Here is a 13,179-nt window from a genome sequence, read left to right as displayed (position 1 = left end):
CCTAAACATTTTCAGATTTTTAGATGATGAGATGTCAGAATCCAGACTGCTTGTAGACAGCCACCGGGCCTCATGTACCAAGAGTCTCCCTGCCACGTCATCCTGTGAACACTTTTAAGGCCGCCACGTATATATCTAACCCCCAGTGCACTTTTCCAAATTTCATGGCTTTTAGGAGCAGACCTTCGCCACCGCTATTTCTTCAAAAAGCGGGACCCACGTCCGACAACATCATATGTATATGAATGTCCACGTCGACCATGCTCCCAACAAAGTCACGTTCCCACCCATGTTACTACTGAAATCCCTCCCACTCGTATATTTCACTTGCTCTGCCGCTCGTTCTGTTCGGCTCTCCTGCGCAGTTACAGCTGACAAATCAGACTGAAAACTCACCAGTGTGCTTCGCCACCATATATTTTATCCCGTTGCCTTCTGGTTTTTTATTAAATGCCTCGTGGATAACAATACAGAGGTTGCTGCGGCTTCTTTTTCTTCTGGTTAGTTTTCTCGTAATGGCGGCTACTTCTTACTCAAACCCTAGGAGTGGCTCGCCCTTCAGAACCAGGCAACCTTCGCAGGAGAAAATTCCAGGCTTTTCTCCCTGTCCATCTCCAACTCCCAGATCTTCAACTCCACGGAGCAATTCTCCGCGTTTGAGATTCAATTCAGCTTCCTCAGTAGATTTCTGCAGCCCTGTCAATGACGCCATAGATTTTCCCGCTGCCAAAGAAAGCATCTCTGTCACGGTTCGGATCCGCCCGCTCAGGTAGGCTGCGAATTCCTGCTGCATTCTTGCAGATCCTTACGAACGGAGTGCATTTTGGCTGTGCAGCATTTAGCTTACATATTTTATTTATATATCAATCTGTATAAGTGGCCGCTTGGCAAGCATTTGCTTTGATATAAATACATTGCTGAAATTATACAATTGTAGTTGTCTAGCGCATCTCCATCAAGTAGAGATAAATTCTGTAAAAGATAAGTATAATGTATCTATAATAATGCATAAAACACTAAAATTATATAAGTAGCTCCCTCTTGACTTTTCGCGTTGGCCGGCATGTACAGTGTTTGACCGATCTCGTCTGTTAGCCGCTCTCTGATTAATATTATGCCTGTATGCTTCTTAGATGTGTGCTTTGTGACTAATTTTAGATTTTTGTTATCTGCTTCATTTTTCTCTTTGCTGCTATCTATGCTATATTCCGGAAATAGTCTTTCATAAATTATGTGTCAAAACTTGAAGGGCAAATTTCATCTAAAAGGTGAAGGTGTTGGTTATTTTTCAAGTCCACGGATTAACCAGATGACAAATCCAATATACACTTGTTTTTCGTTTTCCTTCATCCTTTTCAGTTTGTCTTTGATATTGTCACAGCGACCTAGGTTTTGAGGTGTTTTTGAGTTTCTTTTTCGTTTATTTGATTATTGTTTTGTTTTGTTTCTATCTGTGTTTAATGTGTTGTTTTGTTTCTATGGACGAATTCACAGTTGGAGGGAAACTGAGAGAGGAGATCAGATTGCATGGTATCCAGATGGAGATACGTTGGTGAGAAGCGAGTATAATCTTTCTACAGCCTTTGCCTACGGTAAAGTTTTCTCTACATTGTGTTCACTTTGATTTTGTGGAGCAAAATTGGTGTGATTGTATGGAATTTAAGTTTCCTAAGATTTGCAATGCAAAGGTGTATGCAGTAAAATTAGTTATGCATTGGACAGAATTAAGATTTGCACTGTATATGCGTTGGATTCAATTTTTATATTGTGAAATTATTTGTGCACTATGATTGATTTAAGCTTAATATGGTGGAACAATAAATATGTTTGTGCATTGTGACGAATTCATGATTTATGGTATAAAACTTTTCATGCATTGTGATGAATCTAGGCTTCATATGGCGAGATATCAAAATTGATTATGCACTGTTCTAGATTTACCATTTAGCTGTCAAATTTCTTGTGCATTGCTCAAGTTTAAGGTTTGCTGCAAATACTCAATATGTTTCCACAATCTGTTAAGGATATATACAGACAAATATTCAAACTCTTAAGAATGTTTTCTGTCTTAGGTATTGCTTTTCCATCATAAAAAGGATTATAAGGAAGTGAATCAATATTGGTACCATGCATGCGAAGAAGGGAAAGAGAAAAGAAAGGAGAGATCAATGAGTGATAAGATTTTGCTTCTGGTTAGTAGTATATTCTGAAGTAGAATTCTACCCATCAATGAACTTACTTGTATAAATCCAATCCAAACTTCAAATACTTCAGGGTATATTATACTTTAGAAGACCCGTGACCAGCTTGTCTAAACAAGGTCAAAACTTGTTCAATTATTAATTTATTATTACTAAGAAACAAATAGATAGGATGTCCTATGCATGTGCAACAAGGAGTGCTTATGATTTCATGACTCTTAGTTCATGGTTTAAATATACTAATTTGATACTTTTAGTTTTGATATTGGAATTTTTATGTAATAGCATATCGATTTGAAGTGTATAGCATCTATCAGGACTTCTTATGAGAATATTCTTTATAGATAGATCCTAGTATGATAACTACTGTCATAAATCAGTCAAACCCACATTTAAGCAGGTTAGAGGAAGATGGAAGCAAATTAAAATGGAGGGAAACAGTTGGAAGTTGGTAGATGGGAGTTGGAACCATTAAACCATTAAATGTTTTTATAATATTTGTAGCCTACAAATACATGATTCTCATATGGAAACAAACATTCAGAAAAATAGATATCATGCCAACTTAGGAGGTGATGGTGAATAAAAAATTGTTGTCATTGGAGTTAGTTATGTCATGTAAAATTCAGACTTTCCAATTTAAAAACTTCATTGGACACTTGTTACGATCTGACATTTCAGAGCTTTTTGTACATTTTGTAAATGTTGCAGATAAAGTTTTTGGCCCTGAAACAGAAACTGGAAGTGTTTACGATATAGCTGCCTCCCATGTTGTTAGAGGCGCCATGGAAGGAATTGATGGTATGTGCATTTAATAGTCTATTATGTTCTTGCTCTTTTCTTCACAAGAATGGTGACTGTTTCAAAGTCATTTCTTGCTTCAAAATTAATAGTCTCTTCTTAAGTTGCAGTCATGGTGTACTGAATTAAGGGTGTAATGTTTCCTAAAACAAAATTGGAGTCTTGTACCTCTTATTTATTCTAGATTTTTCTGTTGCTAAAAAACTGAGTTTTTTTGTATTTGAGTTCACTAACAAAATTTTCGTAGTCTTAAATTTTAGATGAATTGAATGCCAATAAAATAAATGCATCCACTTACAAAATTTAGTTGATGACCTGCAAGTCTTCTCTTTTTTGACAGATTTCTAGAATGCAGTATTTCTGTACTTTTCTTTAAAAAAACACCAGAAGAATAAAATCAATCCATTTCAGTTTCAAAACCTAATTTTAAGTTTATTGACTTGAATAGTTTGACTGTAATAATCTTGACTAACTTCAATAACAGAGTTCTGAAACCTGCAACTGGGACTTGCATCAAACAGTTGTCATTCAAACACCATATGCCTCATTTACCAAGGTTTCTTAATAATTCCAAATCACTGTTAAAATTTTTACAGTTAGGAGGACTGAGTTTAAGCAGAAAACAGATACACAACCCACCATGAAGGTTCAGACTGAGTTTGAAAGCCAAGTTTTAAATCAGTCTAAGAACAGTAAACCCATAAAATCCCCTTGTTTTCAGAATATGAAACATCCATAGACAGCAATTTGTAATCTGGAAATCAATGAGTACCTTAATATTTAAGAGAATACCTCCCGTATACAACTGGTATTTTGCATTTAACACACTCACATATGACAGTAGTTCTTCATTAAACTCAGAATGCACAGTATTGTTAAGTCTGATGATTAACAAAAGGTAAGTAAGGGAGAGCAGTAACAGACCCGTATCTACTTCTTGCCTTGAATATGTTAACAGCAGTTGGTATTACAGACACCCAGACTGGAGCTTACCCACAACCCAAGTACATGATTCACTACGCCCGCCTTGACCACTGTTGGAGTGTATATATTCCACTTGGGGAGAAAGGAGTTATTGCATAACCCAAGTCTGTGCTGCCGTGAGGTCCCAGCTGGCGTATGTCTGCAACACTTGGACGTGTACCTTAATGACCACTACTAAGTTACCGATTCGGATGCAGATTCCGAAGCGGATTCCGGAAGCGGATACGAGATGCGGGGATTTTTTATTTTTTTTGGATGCGGATGCCGGAGGAAACGTGTATATATATATATATATATATATATATATATATATATATATATATATATATATATATATATATATATATATATATATATATATATATATATATATATATATATATATATGCAAAGAAATATATTATATCAAATGATATTATTATCGGGACCTGTTTGCTAGACAGTCTTCTCAATACACAGTTGCTAATTTGGAACAGCACCAAATCTGCCAGATTATCCAATATCGATGGTCTCCTAGTACAGATTTCAAATCGGATATAATAATTGTTTTTATTATTGACTTGTATGCTTGCTCTGTTATCGGGACCTGTTTGCTAGACAGTCATAGAAAACATTTTTAATAGTTTCTTTTTTTACTTTAATGCCTGGGCAGGCCCGCGGATACTCCCGGATACATCCGGAAGCCCTGGGGATGCTGGCAGGAAGCCAGCTGCAGGCTCCTGGATGCGTCTGGAAGCCAGTCTCTGGCTTCCAGACGCATCACTGGCTTCCAGACGCATCCAGGAGCCTGCGGCTGGCTTCCTGCCAGCATCCGCACGGCTTCTGGACGCATCCCGCATCCGTCTGCCTCCGATGCGGAAGCCTCTGCCTCCCAGGACGAATCGGTATCTAAGGTTTTCCTTAGTAATGTAACCCAGCAAAACCACAGTCTACGACTCTTGTCTATTCGTGACTAACTCCCATTTCTGAACTTGGACGTCTAAACAATAACAACACCTGCTACGGTAATGAGATAGTCCCTTACCTCCTTGGATTAATCTTCCACCACACTTCAAATTTCCACTGTATACTGTTCCTCATGCGGCTTCCTGAGATGATGATTTTCACATGTATTGTGATATCCTTCGTTATGCAGAATCTGACATGACTTCTTAGCAAAACCAATGAAGAGCTGGGGTGACGTCCAACCTCTTCGGAAAAGTAAACTAGAGGGGTTTCGTCCTCACAGTTTAGACCAGTCACATTAAAGCAACCAGAGCTTCAAAATATTGAGTGCATAAATTCTTGTGTGTCCAAATCCCAATGCAAACTCTTCTTTTATAACCTCGAAGTGAGGGAAAAACAATGATGCAAGGAATGTGGGATAAAACACAATTTTCGTTTTGTAGTCACTTAAGTCACTTTATAAAGTAATTAACTTAATAACAACATAAAGTGACTTTATCCACACACTTTAATAAAATACTGAAGTATATAAAATAAAACTTCCAATGTGATTGGTAGGCATCCTATTATCTAATGTCGTTAATCTATCCAGATGTGGAGATGGATTAACTTGGCACCAAAACACTAAAGTCGAGAAGGGGACATGACAGTCCTCCCTTCCCAGGATTGCTTGCCCTTAAGCAATCTCAATGCTAGGTGCTGCAGTATGGACTCACCTTCCCAAGTGGCGTCCTCATATGGTAAGTCTTTCCATCAGACTAGATATTCCCTGACGGTTCTATTATGTAGTTTCCTCTCCCTGGTTTCAATCACTTCCTCCGGCACCAAAATAAGCTTACCCATATCATCAAGCGGGGGCAAACTCTCTGAAGGTACAATTTGCTGGCCCACGACCTTCTTGAGGCATGAAACATGAAAAATGTTGTGGATTTGGTTGTCATTTGGCAAATCCAACTCATAAACAACCTCTCCTACCCTCTTGGTGATACAATAAGGTTCGTAAAATCTAGGCCGGGCTTGAGTTTCTCTGACCCACTTTTCTTCAAGGAGCTCTGTCTATATGGCTATAGACAAAGAAAAACTCTATCCCCTAACTCAAAACTTCGCTCAGTACGATGTCGATCAGCGTATAACTTCTGCTGGTTCTGTGCCTGCTAAATATTGTCCTCGAGAGCTCGGAGGATGTCCTGCTCGTCCACAATCCAATCTTTGGCCAATGGTACCCTGCTATCCTGTAAGGCCAAATCAATAAAAGAGAGGGGCTCATAACCATCAAGGGAGCAGAAAGGGGTCATCCGAATGGACATATGATAAGTGGAGTTATAGCAATACTCCCCCAAGTACAACCACTTAACCCACGCTCTTTGCTGGCCTACAACGTAATTCCTCAAGTACCCTTCCACCCATTTATTCACTATTTCGGTCTGACCATCCATCTGCAGGTGGTAGCTAGTGCTGGGAGTCAACTCTGTACCCGCCAATTTGAAAATCTCTTGCCAAAAGGTGTTGAGAAACCTACTGTCCCTGTCACTCACAATAGTCTTGGGTAACCCATGGAGACGAAAAACCTCTCGAAAAAACAACTCAGCAACTTGAGAGGTTGACCAATCTGTAGCGATTGCGAAGAAGTGTGCGTACTTAGTCAATCTATCTACCACCACAAAGATGCAATCCCTACCCTGGACCCTCGGCAATCCTATAATAAAATCCATTGAGATGCTCTCCCACCTCTGAGCTAGAATAGGGAGAGGCTGTAGTAAACCTGCAGTAAAGCCCTGTTCAGACTTGGTCTGTGTTGATGCGAGTTTGTATCACTTACATAACATATTAGCAATTGGATATTCGATACGGAGTATCAAGCATACAATTCCTCTCTTGAAAAGTTATTGCTCATGGGACATGAGTATAACTCCAATGTTCCTTACATTGTTGGATACTCACTTAGTTTTATCGATGTGATTTGCTGGTAATCATGTAGGCGGCCTTACGCTATTCATTCAAGGATGACTTGGACTTTGGTGGAATGATGGAGATGATGATGGGTTTGTGAAATGTGCGGAGGTAGATAATGTTGATGATGGTGGTGATGGAGGATGTGTCTGCCGGTGATGATGTTGATGGGAAAGCGATGGTCGTGGAAGGTGAATGGATGTGTTCTAATTTTTGACCTACTCCTTCTAACTTCCCTCTCTAAGCTTCGACTACCCGGCTACTCACTATTCTACTCCTACTCTTATGAATGGAAGGTTAGCAAATGGACGAGGATCGAACTTAATGAGAGCTGACCAGCGGCCTCACTTCCACAAGTGCAATGATTCAAAGGAATAATAAACTAGTTGCCACACAAAGCTTCCCAACCAGCCACTAGGATGCTAGTGGTCTAGTATTGATCCCTATCAAACATTTACCAATGCTACCATACAACTATCCATCTACTTTAACTTAAACAACTTCAAATGCAACCAACTTAAGACAACTTGAAAGAAAATCTAACTATGTGGAAGTAGAAAACATGCAATAACACCCAATGTTCTTGATCAACATGCCAATTGCAACAATGAAAAAGAGAGCATTTTGGTATTATCTTCGCAACAATTTCTCCGACACTTTACAAATGAGAGCAAATGGCCTTTTATAGGGGCCACAAATACAATGGACGGTGGAGATCAAAATAAGATCAATGATCTAGATTGGATCCTCAAAACCCTAATTAGGGTTGCCACCCCATCAGCCAATGAGAAGATGCCACCTCATCAATGGACCAATGAAAAAAGTGCAAAAAATGGCAACCAATGAGAAGGCACCAAAATGGGAGCCAATCAGAAATAGACACATGTCCTATTCTAGAAGAAAGGGAAATTTGCCTCTTGGGCTTACATCAAATGATCTTCTAATATAACTCTTCCTTTTTCTTTCATTTTCTTAGCTAAGGCAATGAACATAGCTAGCCTTTCATTAACTTCTTCCATAGGAGGACAAGGTGTGTGCTTCGTCTTGAGTTCCGCTGACCTCGCCACGTTGCCCGTTGCTTGTAGTATCTTTTCATGATCCTTCTCATATTCCTTCGCAAATCCAATAATAGCACTGAGAGAGGAACGGGTGCCCAAATGCATTTTCTTGATAGCAACCTTTCCTAACTCATCCAACCTCGGTCCAAAATTTGTCTCATTGACATCCTCTTCTTTGATATCTTCAAAATCAAGGGCTACGCCGTTGTCGCTCATCATGGTCACAATGGAAGTGTCAATGCCTGGGCTGTGATGTGCAACTGCCTTTTGTATATCCTTTTATTGTACCGCCATTGGTATTGGTTATTCGCCTCATTTTTGAGAAGAAGGGAGTTTTGGGCATCATATCCTCTTTGTCTTTCTTAGTGTTCGCCCGCTTGGGATTCTTACTTGCACTATCATCCTCCATGCTCGTCGCCCTATTACGGGATGGTAGAGTGGTGGACCAAAAGGCAAGAAGAACCAAGCGGAGCAATCCTTAGACTAGAACGAAAGATGGATGTCAGCTTAAGGACCCCTTGCAACTCTAAATGATTTGAAATTACCTCTACCTATAGCCAAGGGGGATTGTCCTTCCTTTAGTCTGTCCCTCATCCGTATCATGTCCACTATACAGATATTGGTGTCGATTATTCTCTTCATTTTCGAGAAGAAGGAAGTATTGGGCATCATATCCTCTTTGTCTTTCTTAGTGTTCGCCCGCTTGGGATTCTTACTTGCACTATCATCTTCCATGCTCGTCGCCCTATTACGGGATGGTAGAGTGGTGGACCAAAAGGCAAGAAGAACCAAGCGGAGCAATCCTTAGACTAGAACAAAAGATGGATGTCAGCTTAAGCACTCCTTGCAACTCTAGATGATGAAAATTCACCTTAACCAGTAAACTTACAACGACTTTTTGGAACCGAGGATATGACTTTCAAGAAGTTCAGATCCCTTGCAAATCAGGAATTTACCATGCAATTCACCTCCAAATAAAATTACCCAACTTAGGGCAAAAATCGCAGCCTCTTGAAAAAATCAGAATTTTATCTCCCACAAATTTCGGCTCCCACAAAACTCGGCCCCCACAAAATTTGGCTCCCACAAATTTCGCCCAAGTCTGGAAAAAATCTACTCCACAAAATTCGCCCACATGGAGAGGAAGAAATGATTTGTGAAAATGAGATGGGGAGGAGACTCCTTTTATAGCCAATTTTCTTTCTCCATAAAACTGGCCTACATGGTCTAGGAGAAAACAAAAAACAAAAATTAAATTCAAGTTAAGGCCTACAATTAAATACTTAGCTCAAAAAAATTAATTTTGCCAAAAGAAAATTGCACTTTTAAATTTACCAATTAGCTCCAATTGCAAAACGAAATTAAATAGCCTTGAGGGTGTTAAATATTTCCATTTAACGAGGGTTTAGTAATTAATACGTCATTAAATTTGGATTTTGGCTAACCAAAAGCCATTTTTTCAATATTAAATTACTAAATTCATTAAAAACTTAGAAGTTTTCAAGGCAAATTAATCCAATTAAAGTCAATTTTTGCAATTTTCTACAAAATCGATTTTGCCAAGCTAAAAATTAAAAAATTAAAATTGCATTTAGAACCAAAAATCGATCTTTTGCACTTTTCCTCATTTCAACAAACTTAAAAATTTTCACCAAAGAAAAATTTGAGATTTTCCAAAAACTTAAGTCTAATTAAAATTTCTCTTTTGAGAATTATCCAAATTTACAAAAGAAAACGTCTAAGTACAAAATTCACAACTTTATCCTGCCAAGTTGAAGTTAAATTAGAAAATTATTCGGCCTAAGGACAAAATTGATAGCTCTGAAAAATCAAGTTGAAACCGGGTGAAAATAAATCTAACCTTCTCCCTATTGGCCCTGAAGGTGTCCAAGGCTCAAAATTTTCAAAACTTAAAATTGTTGGACAATCCAAAAATTTGCCAAGGCGATTAGAAAAAAGGGGGTCCTCAAAATTTTTGGGGCGATGGTGTGAAAACCCCACAACAGTCTGCTGACAGGTTTGGCACTCTCTAACATGCTGCAATACATTGCCCTTTAGCCCCTTCCAAGAGAATCTCTCCTTGATCTGCCTGTAGGTTTTAAAAAACCCGGGGTGCCCTGTTGATGGTGCATCGTGTATGGTGTGCAAAATATCCCTCTTTAGTTTAGATTCAAGTACTAAGTAGATTCTATCTTTGTAATATATAACATCATTCATCACCTTGTATCACTCATCCTGAAGCATACCATCCATAATTTGACATGCATGAGCATTTTTGGAATACTTCACTAATAGTTGGGACCTCCAATCTGTTGAAATTTCGGAAACAGCGTAGCACTCTAGTACTGGGGATCTTCAGGAAAGAGCATCAACAATTATGTTATTTTTCCCTTTGACATACTCAATGTCAAAATCATAAGCTTGGATCTTGCTGGCCCATTTGTGTTGTCTTTCATTCAATTCCTTCTATTCTAGGAAGTAACGTAAGCTATTATGATCGGTCTTCACTATAAATTTACTTCCCACCAAGTATTGCCTAAACTTGGCTAAGGCATGCATTATGACTAGCATCTCCTTATCATAAGTGGAATATAGTAGTTCGCTGCCCCTAAGTTTCCTGCTCTCAAAAGTAATGGAATGACGATCCTGCATCAATACTACCCCTATTCCACTTCCTGAAGCATCGCACTCCAAAACAAAGGGTCTAAAAAAATCAGGAAGTGCTAGCACTGGACATGTGCTCATCACCTATTTTAGTTTATCAAAGGCTACCTCAGAATCTTCTATCCAACTAAATGCCCCTTTCCGTGTCAGATCGGTAAGGGGTGCTGCTACTTGGGAGAACCCTCTGGCGAATAGCCGATAATAGGAGCAAAGACCAAGGAAACCCTGCAACTCTGATACATCTCTCGGTGGTGGCCAATCTAGGATTGCCTGTATCTTCTCTTGATGCACCTTAACCCCCTCGGCACCAATCACATGTCCCAAATAGAGAATCTCGGTTAACCCAAATTCGCACTTAGACTCTTTTGTGAATAAGAAATGTTCCTTCATGAGACCAAGGACCTCATTCAAATGCTGCAAATGTTCTCCCCAAGTCCTACTAAAGATTAATATGTCATCAAAGAAAACCAACACACTTTTCCTTTTGTTTTTTGAAAATATGGTTCATGCATGACTAAAAAGTGGCTGGTGCGTTAGTGAGTCCAAAAGGCATCACCAAGAACTCGTAGTGTCCATAGTGGCTTCTGAAAGTTGTCTTATGCACATCCTCCTCTCGGACTCGTATTTGGTGGTATCCTGATCAAAGGTCTATCTTCGAGAAATAAACTACCCCATGAAGCTCATCCAGTAATTCATCAATGCGAGGAATCGGATACTTGTTTTTAATGGTTCTCTTGTTTAGGGCGTGGTAGTCTATACACATCTGAAGGGTGTCGTCCTTCTTCTTAACCAACACAACTAAAGAGGCAAAGGGGCTAGAGCTGGGTCTGATATGCCCCATATTTAAAAGCTCCTTGATCATCTTCTCTATCTCTTCCTTGTAGTGCTTGGGGTGACAATAAGGAGTGGTAATGAAATTATGAGAGGCTCCTGTATCCAAGAGGCAAACAATGCGTTGACCCATAACCACCTCCTTCACTCTAAAAGGATGACATGCTAGATCACTAGAAAGAGTGGCTATAACTGGAGGCTGTTTCGTGACGACTTTCTTTTTTTATCTTTAAGGGGCTGCTCCTCAACTTCTTCCTCACTGTCCTCCACATCTTCACCTTCCTGTTGCTCCCCTTCATCCTTAGAAAGAACCTCAACATAGTGAATCTTGCCTTTACCCAGGCATCTATGATCGGGGGTCCAAGGCTCCCTGTAGGTAAAGCACAATTTCTTCCTCCTGAGTTCATTACACGTTTCAAAATCCAGTTTGGGAGGATTTGGTTTTTGTTGGTTTTTGTTTCCTTGGCTCGATGTAGATCCTCTGTAAGGTTTCTTTGGAGGCTGTAACATCGATGAAGGTGAATCCAAATCATGGGCTATCTTGATTGCGTCATCTAGGGTGTTCAGTGTGAGTACCTTAACCAAACCCCGAAACTTGTCCTATAACCCCTCTGTGAATAACATCACATTCCGTTGCTCTGACATATTTGGCACCATAACTGATAGACGCTGAAACTCATCAATAAAATTATCTAAAGATCCACTCTGACATAACTGAGCCAAATACCTATAATAGACTTCAACATCTCTCTTGTCAAAGCAGGTAATCAGCTTGGAGCTGAAAATCTTGTATGAAGTTATGAGGCCATGATTCTGGGTGACTAATCCATGATGCCACCAATCGTATGCGGCTCCCTCTAGGTGTATGGTCGCAAATCTGATGGCTTCCGCTTCAGCCATGGGCTTAAGTGTCAAATAGGTATCCAACTAGTGAATCCAAGCTTTACCGGATGTCTGATTGCTGCCATTAAAGGTGGGGAGAGTTAGTTTGTTCATAGCATGTTTTAGATCCTTGTTAAGTGCTCTTGGTCTCCGATCCTGCTGCTGCCTATCAACCTCTCTTTTCTGATTTAGATATTGAACAAAGATCAGCTTTTGTTTAATTGGATCCGGAAACAAATCCCACTCATCAAAAGTTGCCATAACATTATTCGGTAATAAATTTGGAGCTGGTGGTGGTGGTGCTTCTTCTTCTTCTACATTAAAGATTGACATTAAGGGCCTGTCGATGTTATGTGTGGGAGCCCTAGTTGCTTAGGGAGATCTAGCTATACTTCTGCCTCCATTGTGATGGCTTGGAGCTCTTCTATGGGCCGGAACCAACTGCAGCATAGTTCCTGCTAAGTGCTGAAGAGCATTAGCAATGTTGTTCTGTCCATCTCTGATAGCCTGCAACATTTCCCAAACTTTTCTATCCTGTTCATCTTCATTACGTACCATTGGAACATTGTTTTCTGGTTCAGCCTGTCCCAAGCGATCAACCTGTTGAGTAATATCAACCTGTTCACCTATTCCAGAAGTTATTTCCTCATCCACTGTAAAACTGTCTTCAATGTCGATATGGTCTGAAGAATCTGCTTGTTCCAGCTGTAGGTGACTGAATTTATGTTGTCTTCTACTCATTCCTGGCTCTCATTTTTGGGTAGAAAATGGTTTGCAAAAATTATATTATTTTCCCACAAGATGGTAGGTCTTGTGGCTCTGATACCACTGTAATAATCTTGACTAACTTCAATAACAGAGTT

At 39.5% G+C, this 13,179-nt stretch overlaps 1 protein-coding gene and 1 long non-coding RNA gene across 10 annotated transcripts in view; one reads left to right on the top strand and one right to left on the bottom strand.

The window, feature by feature from the left end:
* LOC149578100 (uncharacterized) overlaps positions 1 to 13,179 on the bottom strand; it is a 383,937-nt gene that overhangs the window by 23,326 nt on the left and 347,432 nt on the right. The window lies entirely within an intron of this gene.
* LOC149578099 (kinesin-like protein KIN-7E, chloroplastic) overlaps positions 269 to 13,179 on the top strand; it is a 377,239-nt gene continuing 364,328 nt past the window's right edge. For 5 of the 9 annotated variants that reach the window (XM_089827536.1, XM_089827550.1, XM_089827524.1 and 2 more), the window contains exons 1-3: positions 272 to 769; positions 1,495 to 1,592; positions 2,913 to 3,002. In XM_089827536.1, the coding sequence (XP_089683662.1) occupies positions 516 to 769; positions 1,495 to 1,592; positions 2,913 to 3,002 (442 nt within the window). In that variant the 5' untranslated portion in view covers positions 272 to 515. Of the gene's footprint in view, positions 770 to 1,494; positions 1,593 to 2,912; positions 3,003 to 13,179 lie in introns of all 9 variants that reach the window. The other 4 variants (XM_089827546.1, XM_089827542.1, XM_089827540.1 and 1 more) reach the window with 2 other exon arrangements.

The sequence above is a fragment of the Cupressus sempervirens genome, chromosome 1 (genome assembly GCF_028749045.1).
Source record: "Cupressus sempervirens isolate cs-2001-9-10 chromosome 1, ASM2874904v1, whole genome shotgun sequence".
NCBI classification, from domain to species: Eukaryota; Viridiplantae; Streptophyta; class Pinopsida; order Cupressales; family Cupressaceae; genus Cupressus; species Cupressus sempervirens.
This window is presented reverse-complemented; position numbering and strand designations above follow the sequence as displayed.